The sequence below is a fragment of the Rhincodon typus genome, chromosome 7, assembly GCF_021869965.1.
Source record: "Rhincodon typus isolate 14 chromosome 7, sRhiTyp1.1, whole genome shotgun sequence".
NCBI classification, from domain to species: Eukaryota; Metazoa; Chordata; class Chondrichthyes; order Orectolobiformes; family Rhincodontidae; genus Rhincodon; species Rhincodon typus.
This window is the reverse complement of record NC_063338.1, coordinates 14,659,933-14,684,929: the sequence shown is the minus strand read 5'-3', so window position 1 is coordinate 14,684,929 and position 24,997 is coordinate 14,659,933. Positions and strand designations below refer to the sequence as shown.

Genomic DNA, 24,997 nt, shown 5'->3' with positions numbered 1-24,997 from the left:
ATGTCAAAAAAACTGGATGAGAATTCAGTTCTGGAGGAAACCATAACTTGCTTCAACCAAAGAGCAATGGATGCATTGCATTCGAAGTCTTGAAGCATCGTGGCTCTACCCTACCAACCTGGCTTCATGAGATATTCCACGTCTTCCAAAGACCTTGCTGATGCCATTTATAAAAACAAAGAAGAAAAGGCTGCAACTATCACAGAGAAGGTCCTGGCTAGAATAAGTTCATGCTTACCATTGTGGAAGAAAACCTCAGAGAGATTTCAGAGCAAACTGAGGTACCACAAACATGGTGTTATATTTGCCTGAGATGAAATTATCATGAGCAAAGTAAGGTTGCTGTGTATCGCTTGCGAAGATCTCACTAAGACATTCAACACAGTGAGCAGAGGTAGACTTGGGAAAATGCTTAAAGCTTGGATGCCCACCAGATTCCTGGCCACGCTGAAGAAGTTTCGTGGAAATCAGTACCAACAGGTCAAGCAGGCATGAAGAACCGATGGCTCTACATCTATTCCTCATTTATACTTTAAGTACAACAGTAACCTTTCTAGTCTCTTCCAAATGTGATGCAGGGATGTGCGCTGGCCCTGACCTTATTGACTATCTTCTTCAGCATAATGCTGCAACAGGCAACATAAGACCTTACAGAGGGAGTTTGCTTAGGCTTCTGGACTAAGGGAAGTCTTTTTTTCCTCAGGCAACGATAAACTGTCTCAGACATGGAAAATCTCATTCAAGAATGGAGAGCTGACCACTGGTGAACTGAACAGAGGACCCCACACAAAAATGTTTCAATGACACCTTCATATGTGTCACATCACCCTTTGCCAGGAAGCATAGGCTATTGCTTGTGATGCTTGGAGATGCTATGCACACCCTCAAGATTCAAAGAGTAAGCTTGAATGAGAAAATAGGAGGCAAAGGATAGATTCATTAGTCCCCAGCAGCAACGTCACCTTCACTTGCTGTGGGAGAATCTGCCGGTCATGGATAGGCCTAACTGAAACCAGCCATCCTGCAACAGATGAATACAAACTTGTTAAAAATCTTTATGTACAAAGAAATGCAAAGAGACTTTAGATCATTGTATATTAGGGAAGGAAGAAGAATGAATTGTGAACTTTAATGCTACCAGTTCTCGATTTTTTATTTTAGAAAAAAATAACTGAAATCAGTTTCAATAGTCAGTGATTATATTAAAAGTCAGAACAGCAGGCTGCTCTGACCATTCTTGTCACAATGTACACAGAACGTTTGGGAAATAATTCCAGTAGAGGTTCAAAAGCACAAAGAGCTTCAGTTCTTGACGTGATTGCTCTCGGTGAGCTTGACACTGAGTTCCAAAATAATGAGGATGGGGCTTGAAGTGACAACTGAGCAAGAGGGAAACGAGACAGATGGAGAATCAAGTCTCCACTTGGAAATATTATAACTTATAAGAAAATGGGAGAAAAGGCAAACAGTCTTACCTGTGACAAAATGTACTAAAAATTAGGTGAAACTAAATATTGGAGTCCAAAAGCAGCCAAGTGAACATTAGTATTCAAAAAGTGGACCAGTGTGTTTAAATATTCTGGGAGCAGTATTTTAATAGTTTTTTAAAAATAAACAAAATACACACCTGGGTCAATATAATGTTTTCCATGCTACATGTTGCCTCCTACAAATGAATACAGTTCATCAAAATAAAACTCCAAATAACAGAGCACTGTAAATCTATAATCAATGACATAAATGGTATATAATATCCCACAATTTATAGAATGGTAGTATAACATACTTAGTGTTTGAGAATTCTTGCAGACCAGGTGAGTCCTGTGAAGTAGATTTCAGCAGATCAGTGTTGCAGTTCTTTCTGGGAGACTGTCAGGGCCACAGTAGGCAACTGTTTGTGTGCTTTGGCACATCCACACTGAGGTTACTGTCACTTTGACTCATCCAGGAGCCTGGATTATAGCCAGTCTTGCCTTCTAATGCAGAATATTAAGTCAAACACAGCATTCGTAGGTTGTACTTCAGTTAAAATAAAACTGGATGAACTAATGATTGAACCCATTTTTGGAATGTGACGCACAAATTTGTTTGGATTAGTTCTTGACTCAAATATTTGTGATTCACAAACACTGCAAAACTAAACGGAACAAAATTCAAATTTCAGCTCCAGGGAACATGAAACAAAAAAAATGCAGAAGCATTAGATTACAACTCAATGAATGACCTCTGTCTGGATTGGAGAACCTGAAATTCTTCAATTTATTAGGCACCAAAAGATTTGCAGGCTCTGGTGAACCCAGAGCAGATATTTAAGTCATTTTCATTGATTGCACTACCCACCAATTACATTCAGCAGGTAGTCTCTTCGATTCTAATACTGTGAGGCCAAGTTTACATTTGTAAAATATATCTTTTGTATGTAGAAGTTGTAATTACCAATGCTGAAGACTTGCCACAGGAAAAAATTAAACTGGCAGAGATTAAACCTTGGCAATAGTACTGTTTTTGAAACAGGTCCAGACAGCAGCAAGAGAGGGATGATAAAGTTGCCTCTTAGACCTTTGTTGAATTTCTGCTCTGTGGGAGCATGAGCAGAGAAATGTCATGCTACTTTAAGAAATTATCTCGCGTTTGTCCATTCATGCTCCTAGTAGGAGCCACTGAGGGAAGACAACTTCATTTTCTTTACCCAACAGCGGTTCCTGCTGGGAAAACTTGGCTTTGGGACACTTGCTTCCTTGACACCAGGGATAATGTATTTTGACAGACCCATAAAATGATTTGGAAGCTGTAAATGTAAAAGAAGTGGTTGAATCGTAGATAAAGCCTTCTTGTAAAGTGTGAGTTTGACTCCCTAATGTCACTCAATGTGGGTCAACTCCTATGACAATGAGAGTCCATGCTATTCAGTATACAATCTTCCAATGCGTTGGCTGCTCGCATTCAGTTTCTACATCACCACAGAACCTGTTGTAGGTGGTTTTGGGATCAAAGCCCAAAATCTCTCGCTCCTCGTGGATACGGAATGAGAATGTTGACACTGATGTTCCAATGAAATACCTTCAAGAAAAGCAGATGATTAGTTATGTATCCTTAAATCTACATGCACTGGTTTACCAAGTAATCTGAAGAACGAGAGATCAGGTTTGGAGAAATTTCTTTATGCAGCACATTATTACACTTTGGAATTTGCTGCTAAAAAAGGGGTGAAAAGGAAATTGATAAATACTTGGGGAAAAAAATTCAGTCGTACGGGACCAATTGTATAACTTGGTAAAAGAGCAGTCACAGACACTGTGCTGTAAGATTCTATAGTGAGTCCTTTATAATGAATTATAACTGTAACTTACAGGGTTTTCTTTTACTGAGCTCTTCCTCTCCCACTACTCTATAACATAAACTAGTGCATTGTGGCTAAGTCCAAGATCCATAAAGCACTCAGCTACAACATCCAGCCCCAGGACCTGATTGTGGTGAGTAGGTCGTAGAGTCTTACAGCACAGAAACAGACCCTTCGGTCCAACTTGTCCATACCAACAGCTTTTGGCCCATATCCCTCTAAACCCTTCCTATTGCCTTTTAAATGTTGTAATTATTGAACATGTCACAAGCTGAACAGCCTCCAGGATATTGCCAAGAAGTATTATTCTCTCAGGGCTTTCCAGTGGCTGTGCATGGATGGAAAGTCATCATCTTTGGAATTGCTGTAAGTGAGGTTATTTGAAGCCACTTTGTGCTCTTTCCTTCCTTTCTTCTGGAGTGTCCAGGCCAATATTTACACACACTACAGATAAGTGTATTTTATTTTCTTTATTTATTTTGTGGGATGTGGGTGTTGCTGGCTGGCCAGCATTTATAGCCCATCCCTAGTTGCCCTTGAGAAGGTGGCGGTGAACTGCATTCTTGAACCGCTGCAGTCCATCTGATGTGGGTTCACCCACAATGCCATTAGGGAGGGAATTCTAGGATTTTGACTCTGCGACATTGAAGGAATGGCGATATATTTCCAAGTCAGGATGGTAAGTTGCGCACTTGAAGGTGGTGGTGTTCTCATATCTGCTGCCCTTGTCCTTCTAGATTTAAGTGTTCTTGGGTTTGGAAGGTGCTGCCTGAGGATCTTTGGTGAATTTTTACAGTGAATCTTGTAGATAGTATACACTGCTGCTACTGAGCATTAGTGGTGGTGGGAGTAGATGCAGTGCCAATTAAGTGGGTTGCTTTGGCCTGGATGGAGTTAAGCTTGAAGGTTGTTGGGGCTGCACGCATCCAGGCAAGCAGGGAGTATTCCATCACATTCCTGATTTATGCCTTGTAGATGGTGGATAGGCTTTAGGGAGTCAGGAACTAAGACCATAGGACGTAGGAGCAGAAATTAAGCCATTTGGCCCATCGAGTCTGCTGTGCTATTCAATCGTGGCTGATTTCTCAACCTGATCCCCTTGACAATCAAGAATCTACCTATCTCTGTCTTAAATATCAATGATCTGGCCTCCACGGATGGCTGTAGAAGTTTCTACTCATCTCTGTTCTAAAGGGTCTTTCCTTTACTCCAAGGCTGTGCCCTTGGGCCCTAGTCTCTCCTGCTAATAGAAATATCTTCCCAACTCTGTCCAGGCCATTCAGTATTCTGTAAGTTTCAATTATATCCACCACCACCCTCCCCATCCTTCTAAATGCCATTGATTATGGACCCTAAGTCTTTCATTCCTAAAATCATTCTTGTGAGCCTCCTCTGGACCCGCTCCAGGGCCAGTACATCCTTCTTGAGGTATAGGGCCTAAAGTTGCTTGCAATACTCTAAATATGGTCTGACTAGAGCCATGAGTTACTTGCCGCAATACTCCTAGCCTCTGACTTGCTCTTGCAGCCACTGTATTTATGTGCCGAGTTCAGTTGAGTTTCTGATCATGGATAACTTCCAGGATGTTGATAGTGGGGGGGCATTTGTGTAGCACAAATGTTACTTGCCACCTGTCAGCCCAAGTCTGGATATTGTCCAGATCTTGTTGCATTTGGACACAGACTGCTTCAGTATCTGAGGAGTTGCGAATAGCACTAAACAGTGTGTGTGTTTTTGCAACATTATTACTAGTGACTTCCATTGGCTGTGACAGGATTTTTAGCTTCCTGTTTTAATGACGGCCTTTCTTTATTCAGAGTTTCCTGAGGGACAATCTGACGCTGAGCCAGTCAGAGTAGGCATAGTATTGTACTAAATTGGCATGTTCTAGTTGGGCAGCTAGTGCCTCTACCTGGCATGGGCACAGATCCACTGGTCAATGATTGCAACGCCCCCGTCTTTGTACAACTGTAGTTCCTCCGGAGTCGGTTCAAATCGTAGCATGTTTGGAAGAAGGCGTTTCAGCTCATTCAGCTCTAAAGGAAAAAGACATAAAATAATTGAAGAAACTGAATGCACAGCTTTACATGAAACTCCATTCCCTTTTCATTGGATATTAAACTTCCTTACATTCGGCACTATTTTGTAAAGGCTTTGCAATTTACAAACTTCTTCTGCACTCCAATTCATGCATTTTCAGTTGAATGTTCCCTGATATAAAGTTTACAGCAGTTATAAATGAGTGTTTTTTTAAAATGGTATCAAGTCTGAAACTAAGAACTGTGGATGCTGGAAATCAGAAAGCACTGGAAAAACTCAGCAGGTCTGGCAGCATCTGTGGAGAGAAATCAGAGTTAACATTTCAGGTCCAGTGACCCATCTTCAGTTCTGATGCTATCAGAACTTCTGGGTTTTTCCAGGAACGTGTGTTTTTGTCTGTGATACCATCAAAAACTGGCCTGGCACGGAAACATCAAACGCCTCCTTTGATCATTAGCATTTGCCGTCTGGCCTGATTTTCGACATTGCTGTTCTGGAAGCGGTGTAACACAGGCTTTTGAGATGATTAAATGAGTAGATATTAGTTATTTCTTCTAGTAGGAAAAATCCAAAACAAGGGAGCAAAACCTTAGAATAGGAGCAAGGCATTTCATGAAAAAGGCCAGGTCTGTCTGAAATTTTCAAAACTGAGACTGATACCCAATCTAATGTAATGTTATTCAGGGATATGGGACCAAAGTGCGTTCAAATGGAGCAAGGAAAGAGATCAGCCATGACCTAACTGGCTTCCTACTGTTCCTCCAAAGTAAGGCAGCCCATCTGTTTTTTTTTTTAAATCTCTTTCCTTCCTGAAGGGTATGAAATTGACATTGATGATTTGGCAGGATTAGATCTCCATCACATCACTGTGTGGGTACATGCTGGCTGAATATAAAACAAAAACAGAGAACTGTGCCTAAAATGAACCCAAGACAAGGTGGGATTGAGGTTGGCACCATCACAGTTGGTGTTGGACACCAGCAGCCTGGAGAAGTTCATAAGAGCTCCTTGCCCAGGAATACACTATCAATGGTAACAGACTACACCAGGATTATTACCATCCTCATCAGCGTCAGTAGCCACAAACACCTTGTCTAATTTCAGCTCTTTCATAAGGTTGTTAATCTTCTCAGCTGTTCCTTTAATGCTGGGGATATCCTTTCTGTGGCCCCAAATAAAGTCCTTTCTCCGCAAGTGCACACCCAAGTACGGGCCACCCCTGGCGGTGCCCAACTTCACCTGCAACAAATATAAGAGTTAAGATTAGATGTGGTGGGTGCGTAGCCTAGCACTATGAACAATAAGATTCATAAGAACACAAGAATTAGGAGCAGGAGTAGGCCATCTGGCCCCTCGAGCCTGCCCCGCCATTTAATAAGATCATGGTTGATCTTTTTGAGACTCAGCTCCACTTACCCGCCCACTCACCATAACCCTTAATTCCTTTACTGTTCAAAAATTTATCTAGCCTTGCCTTAAAAACATTCAGCGAGGTAGCTTCAACGCTTCACTGGGCAGGGAATTCCACAGATTCACAGCCCTTTGGGTGAAGAAGTTCCTCCTGACCTCAGTCCTACATCTGCTTCCCTTTATTTTGAGACGATGCCCTCTGTAATTCATAATTACAATGCTCTAAAAACAAATTTGCTGACTTTCATAATCTCCCAAAATACTTTGCAGCTAATGAAGTACTTTCTTTAAGAGAGTTGTCACTTGGAATGTAGAAAAGTGGCAGTAGAGTCATACAGCATGGAAACAGACCCTTCGGTCCAACCATAATCCCAAACTAAACTAGTCCTGCCTGCGCTTGGGCCATATCCCTCCAAACATTCAACTGTACCCACATATGAACCACTGTGTTTGGAAAAAAAGTTGCCCCTCAAGTCTTTCTCCTCTCACCTTAAAAATATGCCCCCTAGTCTTAAACTCCTCCATCCTAGGCAAAAAACATGTACCATTTACCATTATTTATACCCCTCAACCTCCTATGCTCCAGTGAAGAAAGTCCCAGCCTAACCAGCCTCTCCTTATAACTCAAACCCTCCATTCCCAGCAACATCCTGGCAAATCTCTTCTGAACTCTTTACAACATGATAATATATTTCCTGTAACTGGCCAACCAGAACTGGATACAGTACACCAGAAGAGGCCTCACCAATGCCATGTACAATCTCAACATGACATTCCAACTCCAATATTCAAAGGTCTGAGCAATGAAGGCAAGCATGCTAAATGCTTTCTTAACCACCCTATGTACATGTGAAGCAAACTTAAAAGAATTACGTACCTGAATCCTTAGGTCACTCTGGTCTACACCACTGCTCAAGGCTGTACTTTTAATAGTATAAGTCTTGCCCTTGTTTGTTCTACCAAAATGCAATACCTCACATTCATCCAAATTAAACTCCATCTGCCTCTCTTCAGCCCATGGACTCAATTGATCAAGATCTCTTTGTAACCTTAGATAACCTTCCTCACTGTCCACTTGTTTTTTGTCATCTGCAAACTTACCAACCGCGCCTTCTATATTCTCATGTAAATCATTTATATAAATGACAAAAGTGGACCCAGCACTGATCTCTGTGGAACACCACTGGTCAAAGGCCTTTAGTCCAAAAAATGACCTTCCACCATAACTGTCTTGTGCCGTTAAGCAAATTTTGTCTCCAATTGGCAAGCTCCCCCTGAATCCCATGTGATCGAACTTTATCAACAAGTCTTTACCATGTAGAATCTTGTCAAAGGCTGTACTAAAGTCCAAGTAAACAACGTCTACTGCTCTGCCCTCATCAGTCTTCTTGGTTACTTCCTCAAAAACTCAAATCAACTTTGAGAGAGACATTTCCCTCGCACAGTTGCATGATAGTAAGCTAAACAAATAGGAATGAGGTAATGACCAAATACTTTGATTTTAGTTGTCAGTTAAGGTATAAATATGGGCCAGAATACCAGATTCTTCTTGGCTTGGGAAGAACTGATCATCCCTTTAATCCCACAGGTAAAAGGACATAGTTCAAACCCATTGTGTGCCCTGTGCCAAGTTTTTGTAGCTCCTTCAAGTGAGGCAATTTTTTGCAACATTTAACTGCGTTTGGATTGCAGCTCACCCTCATCCTTGTCCAGTCCTCATTGTAAACAGTTTTGTCTAGTTCATCAGTAGAGTTTAAGTATGTTGCCCTGAATTCATCGCCAGCCATTCGTAGATGTTTGGCAAACACCATGCTTCTCCGAGCCTGTAAAAAAAAAAATAGAATATTTGTGCTTTACAACAACAATCACCATCTCAGGGTTTCTGAAATAGCTCAAGTACGTGGAAGTGTGGCAGCCATGCACAGCAAGATCCCACACAAAAGCAATCAGATATAACTAACTGCTTAGCTAAACATATTTATTACAAGATACACGAACTGTTGTTGCTGGATTCTTGAGTCGAAAAATCACGTGGAGATCTCTGGCATGATCTGAGACTGTCTCAAAAATCTTAGCAGGATGAATCATGGACCAATGCTTGAGAAACTGTACAGAAGCAGCATCAGTATCTTACATCTGTATAGCACTTCACAGGAGTAATGTTAAACAAAATTCGACATTATGACACGAGATATTAGGAAGTTTTTAAAAAGCTTTCAGCTGAAGAAAGGTAATGGAAGGGACATCCACAGCTTAGCTAAAAGGCAAGTCTTCTAATGGTGGAGCAAAGGAAACCAAGGAGAAAGAGGCAAGAATTGGAGAAAGGCAGAGATCCTGGAGGGCTATCAGAAATTGTTTAGTGACTATATGTCTGATTTACACAGACACTGTATAATTCAAACAAAGTGTTAAGTGATAGGTGAGAAGGAAGATTTCTATTCCTAAAATCATAGAATAAAAGTCTCTTTTCTGGACCGTTGTGGCTAAATCTCCAAATTTCATCCACATCAATTCAATACTCACATCCCAGTAACTTTTGCCTGCATAATGGTCATGAAGGAGGTTTTCTGCTCTGTCTAACATTACAGACCTAGAACATAATCAGATATCTGGTCAGGAATCCTTCTACATGGAGTAAAATCCTAAATGACAAGATTTTGGATTTCTAGTTCGCCCTACAGCACAGGTGGGTACATCAGGCCAAAACCAATACAACATTTACAATCTAAAGAATGAATGTGCATTCATTTAACACCTTTCACAAACTCAGGACATCCCAAAGTGTTCAGAGTCAATAAAGGACTTCTGAAATACAGTCAACATTGATGTAGGAACAGTGCCAGCCAATTTACACGTAGAAGAGTCAGCAGATCAGGAAATGATAAGTTATTGGCCTTTAGATGGAGATGTTGGAGAACATATTGAGGGGCTGCACTTTTGAGGGCCAATGAAAGACTGAGTTACAGTAGCAGTTTTAATTTAAACAGTGGAGGAAGAACTCAAACTGTACATTGAAAAAAATCATAGGGTACTAACACGGAAGATGGTAGAAATTAGGAAATCTAAACAGATCCTACCTTCTGCATAAAAAAAAAACTAACATTATCCTAGCTACCTTCAGTTCTGAGGAAGGGTCACTTGATGTGAAATATTAACTCTGATTTCTCACCATGAATGCTACCAGACCTGCTGAGCTTTTCCAGCTTTTCTGTTTTGGTTCCACCATAGCAACTGGTGAATAAAATTTAAATGATTTAAATAAATCAGAAATAAAATGCTAGTTTCATTAACAATGCTCAAATGAAAATGACTGAAAATCCATCTGGTTGACCGATGTCCTTCAGGGGTGGAAAACTGCTCTCATTTGAAGTGTGCTGTGAAATGGCCTAGCAAGGCACTTAGTTCAAGATGCATTTAGAAATTGACAATAAACGCTAGTCTTGCCGGTGACACCTGCATTGTAACAGCTAATAACAAAAAGATTTAACCGTGGAAGATATGTTGGAACTCTACTCGAAGTCAAACGAGATGACACCAAGCAAATGGACATAGCCAAAGTTAAGAAGTGACAGCTGTTTGTTAGACTTGGGAGTTTGAAGAAATTGGTCACATTTCACCATGCCTGCACTCCACTAAAAAAGTACTTTAGGAAAGGAATTACCATAAATAGCTGTAAGATTGCTGAAAAGAAAAGGACATGTGTCAGAGCTTTTTGTCTTGCATTTTATCAGGTCTAGGAGCAAGAATGCCAAATTTCAAAGGTGCCAACAATTTATTTTGCATGGGAAAAGTGGGCAGAATGATTGACAAGTTGACCTTGACTGGTGAATGAATTCCAATGGAGAATGGTCCAGAGAGATATTATACTCCACACTTCTTCCTATAGAGGATAGGTTACTGTCAGCGAATATGTGTACTCTCCAACAAACATACATCAGCCAACTTATCAGCCCCAGTGATGATCTTATTTGATGTTCGTGTAATTCTTAGCACTTGCTGAACAATTCTCAATGTGTTATTTGATCACAGAAGCACATCCAACATTAGACATTACAGAATCAGAAGGACACAAGTCAGTCTATAGTACATCCATCAGCTCTCTCAATGAGCGTCTGACCTAGTGCCATGCTCCTGCTTTCTCCCCATAACCTTGCATATTGTTCCTTTTTCAAATAATCATCTAATTCCCTTTTGAATGCCTCCGTCATACTCTCAGGCAGTGCATTCTAGACCCTAACACACACTGTATCAAAAAGATTCTCTATGTATTATTTTATGCTTTCTTGATCTTTATCTTTTCCTGAATGGGAACATTTCTCCTAATTTACTCTAGTATTCAAAATCATGAGTGGTCTGGACAAATTACATTTCCTCTCAGCCTTCTCTCTTCCAAGGGAACAGTCCCACTATCCCAGCTTCTCCAATCTACTTTTACAATTGAAATTCCTCCTCATCCCTCAAACCATTCTTGTACACCTCTTCTGTATTTGCCCCAATGCCTTCACATCCTTCCTAAAGTGTGACACCCCAAACTGGATGCAACACTCCAGCTGATACCAAACTAATGTTTTATACAAATTCAACATAAAAGCCATATGCTTTATTAACTGATCTCTATCAATCATACACTCTCTGTTCCTTTACCCTTCATTTTGTATTGTCTCTCCAGATGATTTTCTGATCAACCTGTTTATAACTGTTATCTCACACCTCAGGAGCAGGTGGGACTTGTATGCAAGCCTCCTAGTCCAGAGGTGGGGACACTATTATCATGCCACAAGAGCCTCTATACACTGCCTCTCCATGTTCTTGCTACAAAAATATATTGCCTGACTCTACTTTAGATTGATCATCATCTGCCACCTAAGTCATTGAGTTAAAAAGAACAGAAACAGACCCTACAGTCCAGCTATCTGCGTCGATATTCTAAATTAATCTAGTCCCACTTGCCATTGACCTTCTAAACTCTTTCTATTCATGTACCCACCAGATGTCTTTTAAATGTTGTAATCTTATCCACCTCCACGGGCAGCTTTTTCCATACACGCACTCCCCTCTCCATGAAAAAGTTGCCCCTCAAGTCCCTTTTAAATCTCTCCCCTCTAGTTTTGGACTACCCTACCTTGGGGAAAAATAATTTATCCTATTCACCCTATCCATACCCCTCATGCTTTTATAAACCTCTATCATGTCACCCCCTCAGCATCTGACACTCCATGGAAAACAGCCCTAGCCTATTCAGCCCCTCCCTGTAGCTCAAACCTTCCTACCTCGGCAAGTTCCGCACTAATCTTTTCTGTGCCCTCTCCTATAGGAGGGAGACCAGAAGTGCAAGCAATATTCTAAAAGTGGCCTCACCCAATGTCCTGTACAACCACAACATGACCTCCCAACTCCTATATTCAATGCACTGACCAACGGAGGCAAGCATTTCACTATCCTGTCTACGTGCGACTCCATTTTCAAGGAATTTTGAACCTGCACCCCTAGGTCTCTTTGGCAACACTTCCCAGGAACCTACCATTAAGTGTACAAGTCCTGCCGAGTAGTCTTTCCAAAATGCAACACTTCATATTCATCTAAATTAACCTCATCTGCCACTCCTTGGCCCATTGGCCCATCTAACCAAGATCCTGCTGTACTAAGCTAATCACCTTCACTCTCCATTACATCTGTAGTGGAGTCATCTGCAAACTTACCAACCATACCTCCTATGTTCACAACCAAATCATTTACAGAAAAACGTAAAGCAGTGGACCCAGCACTGATCCTTGCAGCACCCTTCTGGTCACAGGCTTCTAGTCTGAAAAACAAACCTCCACCGCCACCCTCTGGCTCCTACCTTCGTGCCAATTTTGTATCCAATTGGCTAACATCCTCTGGATTCCATGCAATCTAACCTTGCTAACCAGTCTACCATGAGGAACTTTGTTGAACGCCTTGCTGATGTCCACATATGTCTCCTATTCTGCTTTTGTCAATGTTCTTTGTCATCTCTTCAAAAAAAGTTAGGGTCTAGGCTACCTTTTTGAAATATTTTGAGCAGGTCTGATCTAGTCCATAACAATCTATATTGCTATTTTCCCTTTTATTAAGGAATGCTTACTTAGCACCCAAGTCTACAGTGCTGCACTGTATCAAATGCACTCTAGAAATCTGCATACAAAAACATTACCTTCATTGACACCTGTTATCTCTTCAAAATGTCCAAGATTTTCCCTTAAGAAATCCATGCTTAATCTCATTAGCCCATATTTTTCTGAATCCCTACAGTGCTAAAAGAGGCCATTTGGCCCATCAAGTCAACACTGCCCTTCCAAGGGGCACCACGACCCAACCCAAGCCCCCTACCCTATCCCTGTAACCCTGCATTTACCATTGCTAATGCACCTAGGCTGCACATCCCTGAACACTATGGGCAATTTTGCATGGCCAATCCACCTAACCTGCACATCTTTGCACTTTGGGAGTAAATCGAAGAACCCAGTGGAAACTACCCAAACAGTCACCCTCCACCCCCCACCCCAAGGGTGGAACCAAAACTGGGTCCTTGGTGCTGTGAGGCAGCAGTGCTAACCACTGAGTCACAGAGCGGCCCATTTTGTCCTTGTAACTATTAATTTTGTCCCAAATTATTGTTTTTAGAAGTTTTCCAACCCCTAAAAATAATCTGACTGAGACATAATTGTTTGGCTCATCCTTACGTCCTTTTTTGAACGGGACGTAACACACGCAATTCTCTAGTACTCAGGAACCACCCACTGGTCCAACAAAAGCCGAAAAATTATTGCCAGTGCATCTGCAATTTCCTTAGTATCCTTGGATTATTCTCATCTAGTCCCAGTGCCTTATCTACTTTAAGTATAGACAGCCTATGCAATACCACTTCCCCCCAGAGTCTGAAGCCTTTTAGTGACCATAGCCTGAGTAGCATTGTCTTCCTTGATAACGACAGCTGCAGAGTATTCATTTAACAATTCAGCCATGCTTCCTGTCTTCATGTGTAAATCCCACCTTTGGCCCCTCTGACACAGCGACATCATATTTGAGTCTTGCTGAAAAGAAAATGCATTTTGTCAAAGCTTTGCATCTTGCACGCAAAGACAGTTCACAAGAATTCACACCACCTCCGTCATTTACACTCTCCCAAATGGCACAAGCAACATACCCTGCAAGGATCTCAGTTCTGGCTCTGTTCTGGTCCCATCTCTCCTAGACATAGTCCCAATGTCCCAAGAATCAAAAGGTCTCCCTCTTGCACCAACTTTATAGCTAGATGCTCATCTGACTTATACTCCTATTCATGTACTCACTAGCACAGACTAATCCAGGGATGACACTTTGGAGATCTTACCTGGCAATTGTCTATTTGACTCCTTAGGTTCTGATTACAGTACCACATCCTTTTTTCTATTTGTGTCTTTGGTTCCATTACGGACTGTCGCTGCTGGCTGTACCCACAAAAATAAATACATTTTATAGCCCTCTGTTCTGGTCACTCACTCACTGTGCTGTGGTGTTTTTCAGAAGTACCGGCACCATGATGGAAGCTGAGCCTTGCACAGACATGCAGGCAACACTGCGGCCTCTTGTCTCCTCGTGACCCCAAAACCAACCCCTGTCACAAAGGGAACAAATGCAAGAGGTTAGTGGTACAATTTAAAGTTACACAAATTCCTCTGCGATGTTTGATTTCACAGATCCTGACCTTGTCAGCATGGTTAGTTTGAAATAACTGGCTTTGCATTATACATCAGATAGAAAGAGAAAAAAGGCTTGCATTTCTACAGCCCTTTTCTTCATAACCCAAAGCACTTTACAATTCATGAAGCACTTTTGGAAGTCACTGTTATAATGTAGGAGCTGCAACAGGCAATTTATACATAGCTTGTTCCTACAAGCAGCAAAGTCACCCTGACTATATCGTTAGTGATATTAGCCGAGAGACACATACTGGCCAGGACACCAGGGAGAATTCCCCCATTGCGCATTTCATCAAAGTAGGGCTGTGGGATCCTTCTCTTCCACCTAACAGCAGACAAGGGCTTGGGTTTTACGTCTCATTGGAAAGACTGCACTTTAGAACAATAGAAATGATACAGCACAGAAGGAGGTCATTTGGCCCATCTTGTTCATACCAACCAAGACATACCTGGATGCCCTTCCTAATCCCATCTTCCTGCTCATGTCTCACAGCCCTGCTGCTTGCAGCTTTTGAGTGCAGATCCAGGTAATTTTTAAAAGGGTTTAGGGTGTCTGCCTCCACCACAGATTCAGGCAGTGAATTCCAGTCACCCATCACCCCCTGCATAAAAAAGGTTTTTCCTCACCTTCTCCCTAATCCTTCTGCCATTTCGCTTGAATCAATGACCCCTGGTTTTTGAACTCTCTGCCAAGGGAAACAGGTTATTCCTGTCTACTTTATCTCTACCCCTCACAATTTCGAACACCTCAATCATGTCACCCCTTAGCCTTCTATTTTCCAAAGAAAACAATTCCAATCTCTCCTCGCAGCTGTAATTCTCCAGGCCTGGCAACATTCTTGCAAATCTTCTCTGCACATGCTCTAGAGCAATTATGTCCTTCCTGTAACGTGGTGACCCAAACTGCACACAATACTCCGTGCCGGTCTGTTATACAACTTTATCATTATATTTTAAATTCTAAATGTCTATCAACGAAGGACAGCATCCCACATGCCTTCGTTACAACCTTATCTACCTGTACTGCTATCTTTAGGGACCTAGGCATTTGCACGCCAAGATCTCTCACTTCATCTAACCCTCATTATACTCCCGTTCATCGTGTATTCCCTTCTACTGTTTGACCTCCCCAAAATGCATTACCTCACACTTATCAGAATTGAACTCCATCTGCCATTTTTCTGCTTACTCCACCAATCCTTCTATATCATTTTGGAGCTTACAGCTATCCTCCACACTGTCCACCACACAGCCACATTTTTTGTCACCTGCAAATTTGCCAATTATTACTCCCCCGCCATGGTTATTTTTGGAGGGGACCTGTCTGCTTTGTTCCCCAAGGATCTCACATTTTAGCGCCTCCTGCTGGTTTACTACTGATTTATCCTTTAGCAGTCCTGTCCAGTTCACTCAGCCAAATCACTTCCGAGTTTTGTAAAATTTGCCTTCCGCCAGTTAAAAACTTTTATTCCTAATTTATCTCTTGTCCTTTTCCACAATACTACTAAATCTAATGAAGACTTTACCCACTTGGTCATCTTTATTACCCAAAATTAAATCCAGAATTGCATCTCTTCCCATTGGTCTTGTCACATTATTGTAAACAAAATTTCCCAGACACAGTACATGCATTTTTCACTCTCAATGCCCCTCATATTGTTTGAAACCCAGTCGATATTGGGATAGTTGAAGTTTCCTACTATTATTGCCTTCTTATTCCTACAGGCAGAAATTTGTCTACATATACGTTCTTCTTTCTTCTGCTATTTGGGGCACTGTAGTATATCTCTAGTAGTATGACTGCCCCTTTTTTCCTTCCTAAATTCAACCTATAAAGCCTCATTTGTTAACCTGCTTAGTACATCATTCCTTCTCAACTGTAATTGATTCTTTAACCAATACTGCTACCCCCTCCCTTTTTGTCACCCACTCAATGCTGCCTGAAAACTATGTCCACAGAGAATGAGCTGCCAATTCTGTTACTTCTTTATCCAGGCTTCCATTATAGCAACAGCATCATGCTGCCATGTGTCTATCTGTGCCCTTAGTTCATCTGCTTTGTTTGTAATACTTCTCGCTGTGAAGTATAAACAGTTCAACCCCATCAATTTCTTTGCTAGATGCTTTTAAATCCTCGTTTCTTTTGTCTTTGAGTTGCTGACTACATTACTAACTATTGTTCTTCCTCCTGTTTCCGGATCTGAATCTGACTCATCTAAGCATGAACTTTGGTTCCCATCCCCCTGCCATACTAGTTTAAAAACTCACCAATGGAACTAATAAAAGCCCCCTCAAGGATATTTGTCCCAGCTTTACCAAGAAGCAAACAGTAAGGCTTGTACAGGTCTCACCTTCGCCAGAAACAGTCTCAATGCTTCAAGAGCCTAAACCACTCCCTAGTATACCATTTCTCCAGCCATACATTCATCTGATCTTATTCCCGCTCTCGCTAGCACATGGCACTGGGAGTAATCCAGAGATTACTACATTTGAGGTCCTGCATTTTAATTCATTCCCTAACTTGCTAAATTCAGCTTTCAGGTCCTCACCCTTTTGTTGACCTATACCGTTGGTACCTACGTGTACCACAACGATTGGCTGTCCATCCCCACTGCCCGCCTGCTCCAGAATGTCCTGCAGCCACCGTGTGTCATCCCTGACCTTGGAACCAGGGAGGCAACATACCATCCTGGATTCCAGGAAGTGCTTGCCTGGACCCCTTCCTATTGAATCCCACATCACTATAGTGCTGCAATTCATTTTCCTCCCCTTCTGTGCAGCAGAGTCACCTGTGGTGCCATGGACTTAACTGACCCTGCTTTCTCCTGAGACCATACCCTTCAACGGTATCCAAAGTGGTATATCTGTTCGTGAGTGGGATGATTACAGGCGACTCATGCACTTCCTTCCCGAGCCTTTCACGTTGTCCAATGGTCACCCATTCTCTTTCTGCCTGCGTAGTCCTCACCTGCAGTGTGACCACCCTGCTAAATGTGCTGTCTATGACATTCTCGCGGATGCTCCATTGAGAGTCCACCAACAGCTCCAGCTGTGAGAAGTCGTTAGCCAGTAGAAGCACCTGGGCACATTTCTAGCACATGATTGTCAGGGACACCAGAAGCATCCCTGATCACCCGCACTGCACAGAAGAGGAGCACACCACGGGTCTGACGTCTCTCTAGCTTAAGCGCGTTACTCACTTAAGAGAATATAGTTAAGCTAGGGATCTTCCTTCGTTTCAAAACTTTTATTATAATCAAAAGTCACTCCCTGTATTTGAGCTAATATTTTATGCTTTAAAAACTAAGAAAATACTTTGCAGGTATCACTTACCAATTGGCTGTTTCTGTTGGGACTGTGTCACCTTGTGAACTGCCTGAACTCAGACTGAGCAGCAAACTTAATGTTTCAGCTTCACCTACTCCCTGTTTTTAACCCAAATCCAAAACACAGTCATTTAGCCAAGCAGCATTGATGTTCCTTCCTTTTTATAGGCCCCAAAAACAATGCTTCTGAACTGGATCAAACAGCTGTTCAGTTAACCACCTGTGCCTAAGAGTGACTCAGCTGACTCCTGTTTCAGAAATGAGACTAAAACTACACCCAGAGCAGCTTTTAGTTACTGGATTAAAGAACTAATTTATCTTGAAGATTAGCCCTGAAATTAAGTTTAATTACCACTTCCCCCTTGAAACTCCCTGTTTTTAGCCAACGCCAAAGCACTCCCTTTTAACCAAGCAACACTGCACTTCCCGCTATTTATAGGCATCAACAACAACGCTTCTAAACTGGATCAAGCCAGTTGTTCAGTTAACCATCAGTACCTATCTAGGCACATACAAGGAAAGGGTCATCATAATATTGCTACTTGTTTTATCTTTCTGTAAGTAGGCTGTCACAATTCCGACACTAAAAACTTCAAAAGTATTTCAGTGGCTGTAACTCACTTCAAGACACCCACACTCCCTGTGAACTAAAAAGTTACATTATGCATAAAACACATCTGGGTAGGAGTAGATCTGTGATACATAGTAAATGTTGCATCTTTTGATAAACTTCATGCTTGTGCTTTCCCATCTCCAACAGTTTGTAAAGTAACAGCACTGGACTCTATTGCATGTCACTATGAATCAACAAAAGAACAAGCAAGTGTAGCAGATTTTAAGTTACAAATCTATACTTAAACTCTCAGCCAGTTCCAAAAGAAGTTTATGAAGTTCTTTGTAATAATTTCACTTGGACCTGTGATCACGATGGAAAAATTTATATATTAAGTTGCAATATCAGATTTTGGATATAGATTTCAGCATCTGAAAGCAGGAATCCATGAAACGACCTAAAGTCAGATAATGATTACACTCTCTGCACTCAAACTGAGAAAAGGATATCAATATCACCCTTCACAATTGTGTGAAGCTTTTCCTGTATTTAAAAAGTATCATGCTGCTTCCAGAAACGTCTTCTAACCTTTCACCTATCTCAGGACAAGGCTGAGCTACAACAGACATTCCTGCAGGAATCCTGGGGCAGTGAAAAATAAGGATTACTCAGACTGTCCTGAAGACTGCTATTGATTTATTTTTATGTATTAATGATATTAACCATCAATCTTCTCTGTTAACAGACAAAAGTTAAATCAGTTTAAAGTACCACTGGACTAGTGTTGTATGGGTCACCTTAAACACAAGTTTTATCACTTCAGTCAACTAAGTTAAAAGGATTCATATTTTAGAGAACTTTAATTATTTGATAATGTGCAGACAAATATATAGTTCTAATTCAGTTCTGAGGAAGGATCACTGGGCCCAAAATGTTAACTCTGATTTCTCCTTCACAGATGCTGCCAGACCTGCTGAGCTTTTCCAGCAACTTTGTTTTTGTTCCTGATATAGTTCTAATTACATGTTTCAATTGATGAAATATGAATCATATGTAACAAGAGAAAAACAACTGATATACCTTCTTAATGTATGGGAAAACTAAGAACAAAAACAAAGTTGCTGGAAAAGCTTAGCAGGTTTGGCAGCATCTGTGAATGAAAAAACAGTTAACGTTTCAGCTCCGGTAAGGAAGGGTCACTGGGCCCAAAATGTTAACTGTTTTTTCATTCACAGCTGCTGCCAGACCTGCTGAGCTTTTCCAGCAACTTTGTTTTTGTTCCTGATTTACAGCGTCCGCAGTTCTTTTGGTTTTTATATGAGAAAACTAACTCATTAAAATTAATGTATGGCTGGGAATTACTTAATTACATTTTCCTTACACAGTTGTACTTTTAGTATTATACAAACCTAAGTTAAGCAAAATGCAAAAGACAAATATATAAAAATTAAGGCTGCAAGACAAGCGATTATACCTGTAATGCATTCAGATCCTCAAATAGCAGTCTTGGATTTAGTTTACAAGTATTATCTTTCCATATGCTTATGTACAATCCCATCCATTGTATGCAATAAATCTTCAAGATCTGGGTGTTCAGTGTACAAAAATCTCATTTATTTGATTATACACAAAAGCTCACTTACCAACAGTGAGATGAAGCAAATGCCACTATTAGCTTAATCTGTTGTTCATAGTTAGTTCAATAATTGTGCTTATTACCCATGTTGGACTTCCTTCTTGTTCAAAGAGTTGGAAAAGGCACAATAGACTTAATGACTTCCTTCTATGCTTTATAATTCTATAAGCTGTGTCTCACAAATATAGTGGACTCCAAGGCTGCAGCATAACATCAGATTTCTGCCTTGCTCAAAACCAAAAAGGAAGAAGAAAGAATGTACACTCTTACTGAGTTTCCATATGAATCATAAACAAGTTTTACAAATACCTGTAAAATCCCTGCTCGTCATTTCTGTAGGGAAGACCCTCAATACAAGTTTGCTCATCCACCTTTTCCTCCCAATGCCCTTCTGTCCAGCCTTCTGCATATCCCTGCAGAACATAGATTTGTTGGATGAAGGGACCGCCAGACTCTGAGTAAGAGAGAAAGAGAAACTGTAAACAGAGCAAAACTGAACAAACACTGCATCATTTAAGCTTAAATGCAATGAGAAAGTCAGTGACAACAGAATCAATAGTACCTTTCAAAAGATAATTGGATTAGTGCTTGAAAAGAAAACATTTTCAGGGCAACTGGGCCAAGAGTAGGTTTGACAGATCAGTAGGATACCCATTTCAAGGAGCTGCCACAGGTATAATAGGCTGAATGGCCCTCTTTGGTGCTGTATTATTCTATGATTCATGGAATCATGGATTGATGGGGTTGGTGTTTGGAGAATGGAGCCATGACCCATGAATCAATGGTCATGAGGTGATGCTTTAATTCATATTTTTCCAGTCAGCTAGCCTTTTTAAATGGTTGACAACCAAATTACAAAGAATACAGAGCACAGGAATAGACCAATACATTTATACTGATGTTTATACTTTGTACAAGTCTCTTCGAACTCCACATCTCAGCTCAGCCTCTCAGAATGCCTTTCTGTTCAATTTCTCTCATGTATTTATCTGGTTTCCTTTCGAAAATGTATTCAGTGTAAATGGAACATTCACTTCAAACACTAGTCTACTAGTTGTTATACTTCAGAATGTAATGCCTGAAAGGGTAGATGTAAATAGCTACAAGAGGAACTTTCAAAGGGTTTTTTTTCATATATACATTATTCATATATATGAATAGAGAAAAACATTTTGGTCTATGGGGAGAGAGCACAGAGTGGAACTAATTGGATAGCTCTTTCAAAGAATTGGCATAAGCATGAGGGGCAATAACTCTCCTTTGATGGTGTACGATTCTATAAATTTGTTCTAATAAGGCTATATTTAAGAGCCATAATTGGCATTCTTGTGAGCTAAGTGACATCACAGGACATCAAAAAGCAGTGACATGGTATGGGCTTAGGTCTAGGCCAGAAGAGACCAGGGCAGCAGGTTCCATTCCTGAACGAATGAACTGGCTGATTCATTTTTATGTAAATTCATCCTTTCCCCTTTCTTCAGCTATTTGCCCAGACTAGCATTGTAACCCCGAAACATTCACATCACTTTCACTTTAGCCAAGAATTTTAACATCTCCCAATCGGGGTGTTTCAGTGTATTACAGTTTTGACTGCACTTTCGTTTATGAGGAGAGTGATGGTATTTTCATTCCAGAACCAGAAAGGCTGACTTGCAACGTAACCTAAATCAAACACACAAATAGACTAATCAATCAGATTAAAAAATAAGCAAGCATGCAATAAAATTAGGCTAAATCAAAAGGGAACAGCAGAATGGTAGATGGGATATAAAAAAGGCCAATGAACTAAAATTATACTGAAACTGCAAAATTAACACTCCCATTTCTACATTACAGGCACCGAGATGCAGATAATGCCGTTATTTAAGAACTTAGAGGAACCAAACATGTCAAGAATTGAACTGTATGCTGAATAAAACATTAAAACAGACTCAAACTAATTCGGAATTTTTCATTGAAGTGAGATTATGTTCATCTTTTACATTTGTCCCATACTTAGCACATTCAGAGTAATCAGAATGTCCAAAGGCAGGTTATAGTTAAAGGTACCTGCAATAAACTGCTCGTGTTCAATGACAGGAATGTTCTTGTTTAAGCTTGGCACATCAAAGAATAGAGACCAAGGAATTCGAACTTGTTTAAGACCTTTGCTCTGCCAATGGTAGAGATGCCCCCAGGGAGGAAGAACTAGCACCCAGTCTTCACTCTTCAGCAGGGTGTCCACTAAGCCCGCCATACGGAGATAGACATCTCGACGAAGATTAAATCCCTCTGGTGGATTCACATCATACAATAAATACCTAAAGGGACAAAGAATATTTCTATGAAGCGCAATATTTTATGTCCTTTGTTATTAAGAGTCACAAAGTGCATTGTAATAGATTATATTTCTCCAGTACCAGAAAATGAGTAGATAAGGGTGGGGGGAACTGGGGCTGAATGAGATGAGAATGGTGTAACAGAATAGGATGTGAGAATTTAATTTCACTTCCTATTGGTGATGGCAGTGCATCATTTCCAGTAGCTGTAACTACAGTGTGACAAGGTAAAGGCAGTTAAAGTTTTGATTATAAAGTCTTGTAGCCATAAGAGAGTCTGATACAAATATGCATAACATTTAATACAACAGAGCTTAACCCACCTCATTTTCTACGGATTATATTCCTCCTGGCATTTTGGCACCCCTTGCCATTTTTATTACCATCAATAAACCGGGAGAACTGTCCTTTCGACTCGTAAAGAAGTCATTCACCTTACAATTTCCCACACACTACCCCCGCCATGGTTAGCTGTGTCACACCAACAGGAGAGAATCTACAATGGTTTTTGATTTTTAAAATTCCTATAGGTTACCAGCAGCAGTTCAAGGTCACCTAGGGATGGGCAATAAATTCTGACACCGCCAGTGACATTCATATACCACAAACTAATTTGAAAAAGGTGGCAGCATAGCTCGAACAAGCGTTTCCCTTGGAGTTCTCAATATCAAATAAGGACCCATGAATTCTCATGACGACACACCATCCTCACCAACTATACTACTATCACTTTCCTACAGTAACCCGCCAGGTACCTCCATATTCCTCCAAGCAACACACAACTCCGCCATTCTGCAATTACCCGACCACTCGTCCAAACCACCCCAACCCTCACCATTCCTCTTGTTTTCCCACACTATTGCACTTCTCCAAATACCCTCAACACCAACCCGCCACTCCCCAGAATGCATCAAATCAGCACCTTCCTCTGTTCACCAACAACATTCCCCTCCCCACCACCAGCAGGGTCACCGCTGCCTTCCCCCACATCACCACCATCAGCTTCACCCACCAAATTCTCCAACCCCTCTCTGCCCATCTTCCCTCCCCACACCTTCCTCCCCCATATTCTCTTTCCTGTCTCCTTTCTCCTTGTACCCCTTCTCTAATCCCCCTCAATGTTGCCTCACCTGACCATTCCCTTCTACTCCACCCCCACTCAACTCCCAATTCCTGCCTCCCATCTCACTGACATTCTGCACCATCTGCCTTGCCCTCTGTTTCCCACCTCAAACTTCACCTTTCCTCCCTGATCCCAGCTTCCGCCCCTAGCCTCCCCCTTGAACACTGGTCTTCCCCTCCATCCCCTCACAGCCTCCCCCATTTTCCTCTCTCCTTACCCCCTGGCCTCACCCGACCCCCACTTCCTCCCATTCCCGACCCCAACTCTGCCTCCCACTCACCTCCCCCCTCACCTTGCCCCAGCCTCCCCCTCACCTCCAACCACCCCATCTTTCCCTTCTCCACCTTTCCATTTCACCTTCACCATCCCTCTAGACTCACAATCTTGCCCTAGCCTCCCCCATTTCCCCCTTTTCTATCTTCAATTTTTTGCCCCTCCTGACCATCTAATGCCCCCTCTCTCCCTACCTGCCTTACTGCACCCTTTCCCCCTCCTCTTTTCATCTGCCCTCCATGCACCACTTACACTTCATATCCGGCTTACCTCACTCTCCTTCCCTTCCAGTTTTTGCCCTCCCTAATCTCTATTTACCCCTTGCTCTCCCCTCACCCTCTCTCCAACCATTCCCATCTCCCCCATCACTGTTCCCTACCGCCTCCCCCATTCCCTACCCCCTCAACAGCAGCACAGTGGCTCAGTGGTTAGCACTGCTGCCTCATAGCGCTAGGGACCTGGGTTCAATTCCAGCCTAGGGTAACTGTGCCTGCATTACTTTCCTCTGGGTGCTCTGGTTTCCTCACACAGGGCAAAAATGTGCAGATTAGGTGGATTGACCATGCTAAATTGTGTCCAGTGATGTCAAGGTAAGGTGGAATAGCCAAAATAAATCCACAAATTACTTTGAAAAACGTTCTTTAAATATGCAGTAACAATTCTTTCTGAAGTTGTTTGTGGGGTCAAGAACATGGGGTCAGGGGCTAAGTCTAAGTGGGATGTTTTTGGGGTTCGGTGTGGACTCGGTCTGAATGACCTCTTTCCGCATGGTAGGGATTCTACCATTTAACCACTGCATAGCTCCCAACTTTCCCCTAAATACCCTCAATACCCCTGTGCAATATTATTGTCCCCTCCCACTGTTATTACTACCTGTGGAGTGTTACTGTTCCTTCAAGCTCCTGGAATTCCCTCCCTAACGGTATTGTGGATCAATTTGCAGTAAATGGACAGTAGTGGTTCAAGGCATCAGATCACCACCTTTCCAATGGCAGCTGGGTACAGGAAATAAGTGCTGGCCCACCTAGCAACACCCATATCCCACATGCATTAGAAAGAAAAATTACCCCGTGGACTACTGTCCTATTACTAACCATGTAGCGTTCTCGTCCATTCCCACCGTTATTGCTGACCCCGTCGAGCGTTCTCGTCCGTTCCCACCGTTATTGCTGACCCCGTCGAGTATTACTGTCACTACTCACCGTTATTGCTGACCCCGTCGAGTATTACTGTCACTACTCACCGTTATTGCTGACCCCGTCGAGTATTACTGTC

The 24,997-nt window shown here is 41.7% G+C and overlaps 1 protein-coding gene across 2 annotated transcripts in view; it reads right to left on the bottom strand.

Moving 5' to 3' along the window:
* Positions 1 to 1,569: 1,569 nt before the first annotated feature.
* Positions 1,570 to 24,997, bottom strand: part of pofut2 (protein O-fucosyltransferase 2) — a 23,849-nt gene continuing 421 nt past the window's right edge. The window contains exons 2-9 of one of the 2 annotated variants that reach the window (XM_020511601.2): positions 22,058 to 22,308; positions 20,318 to 20,462; positions 14,298 to 14,408; positions 9,314 to 9,380; positions 8,488 to 8,613; positions 6,439 to 6,619; positions 5,253 to 5,376; positions 1,570 to 3,060 (exon numbers count right to left, since the gene is read on the bottom strand). In XM_020511601.2, coding sequence (XP_020367190.2) covers positions 2,907 to 3,060; positions 5,253 to 5,376; positions 6,439 to 6,619; positions 8,488 to 8,613; positions 9,314 to 9,380; positions 14,298 to 14,408; positions 20,318 to 20,462; positions 22,058 to 22,308 — 1,159 coding nt within the window. In that variant the 3' untranslated portion in view covers positions 1,570 to 2,906. The remainder of the gene's footprint in view (positions 3,061 to 5,252; positions 5,377 to 6,438; positions 6,620 to 8,487; positions 8,614 to 9,313; positions 9,381 to 14,297; positions 14,409 to 20,317; positions 20,463 to 22,057; positions 22,309 to 24,997) is intronic. The other variant, XM_048598596.1, reaches the window with a different exon arrangement.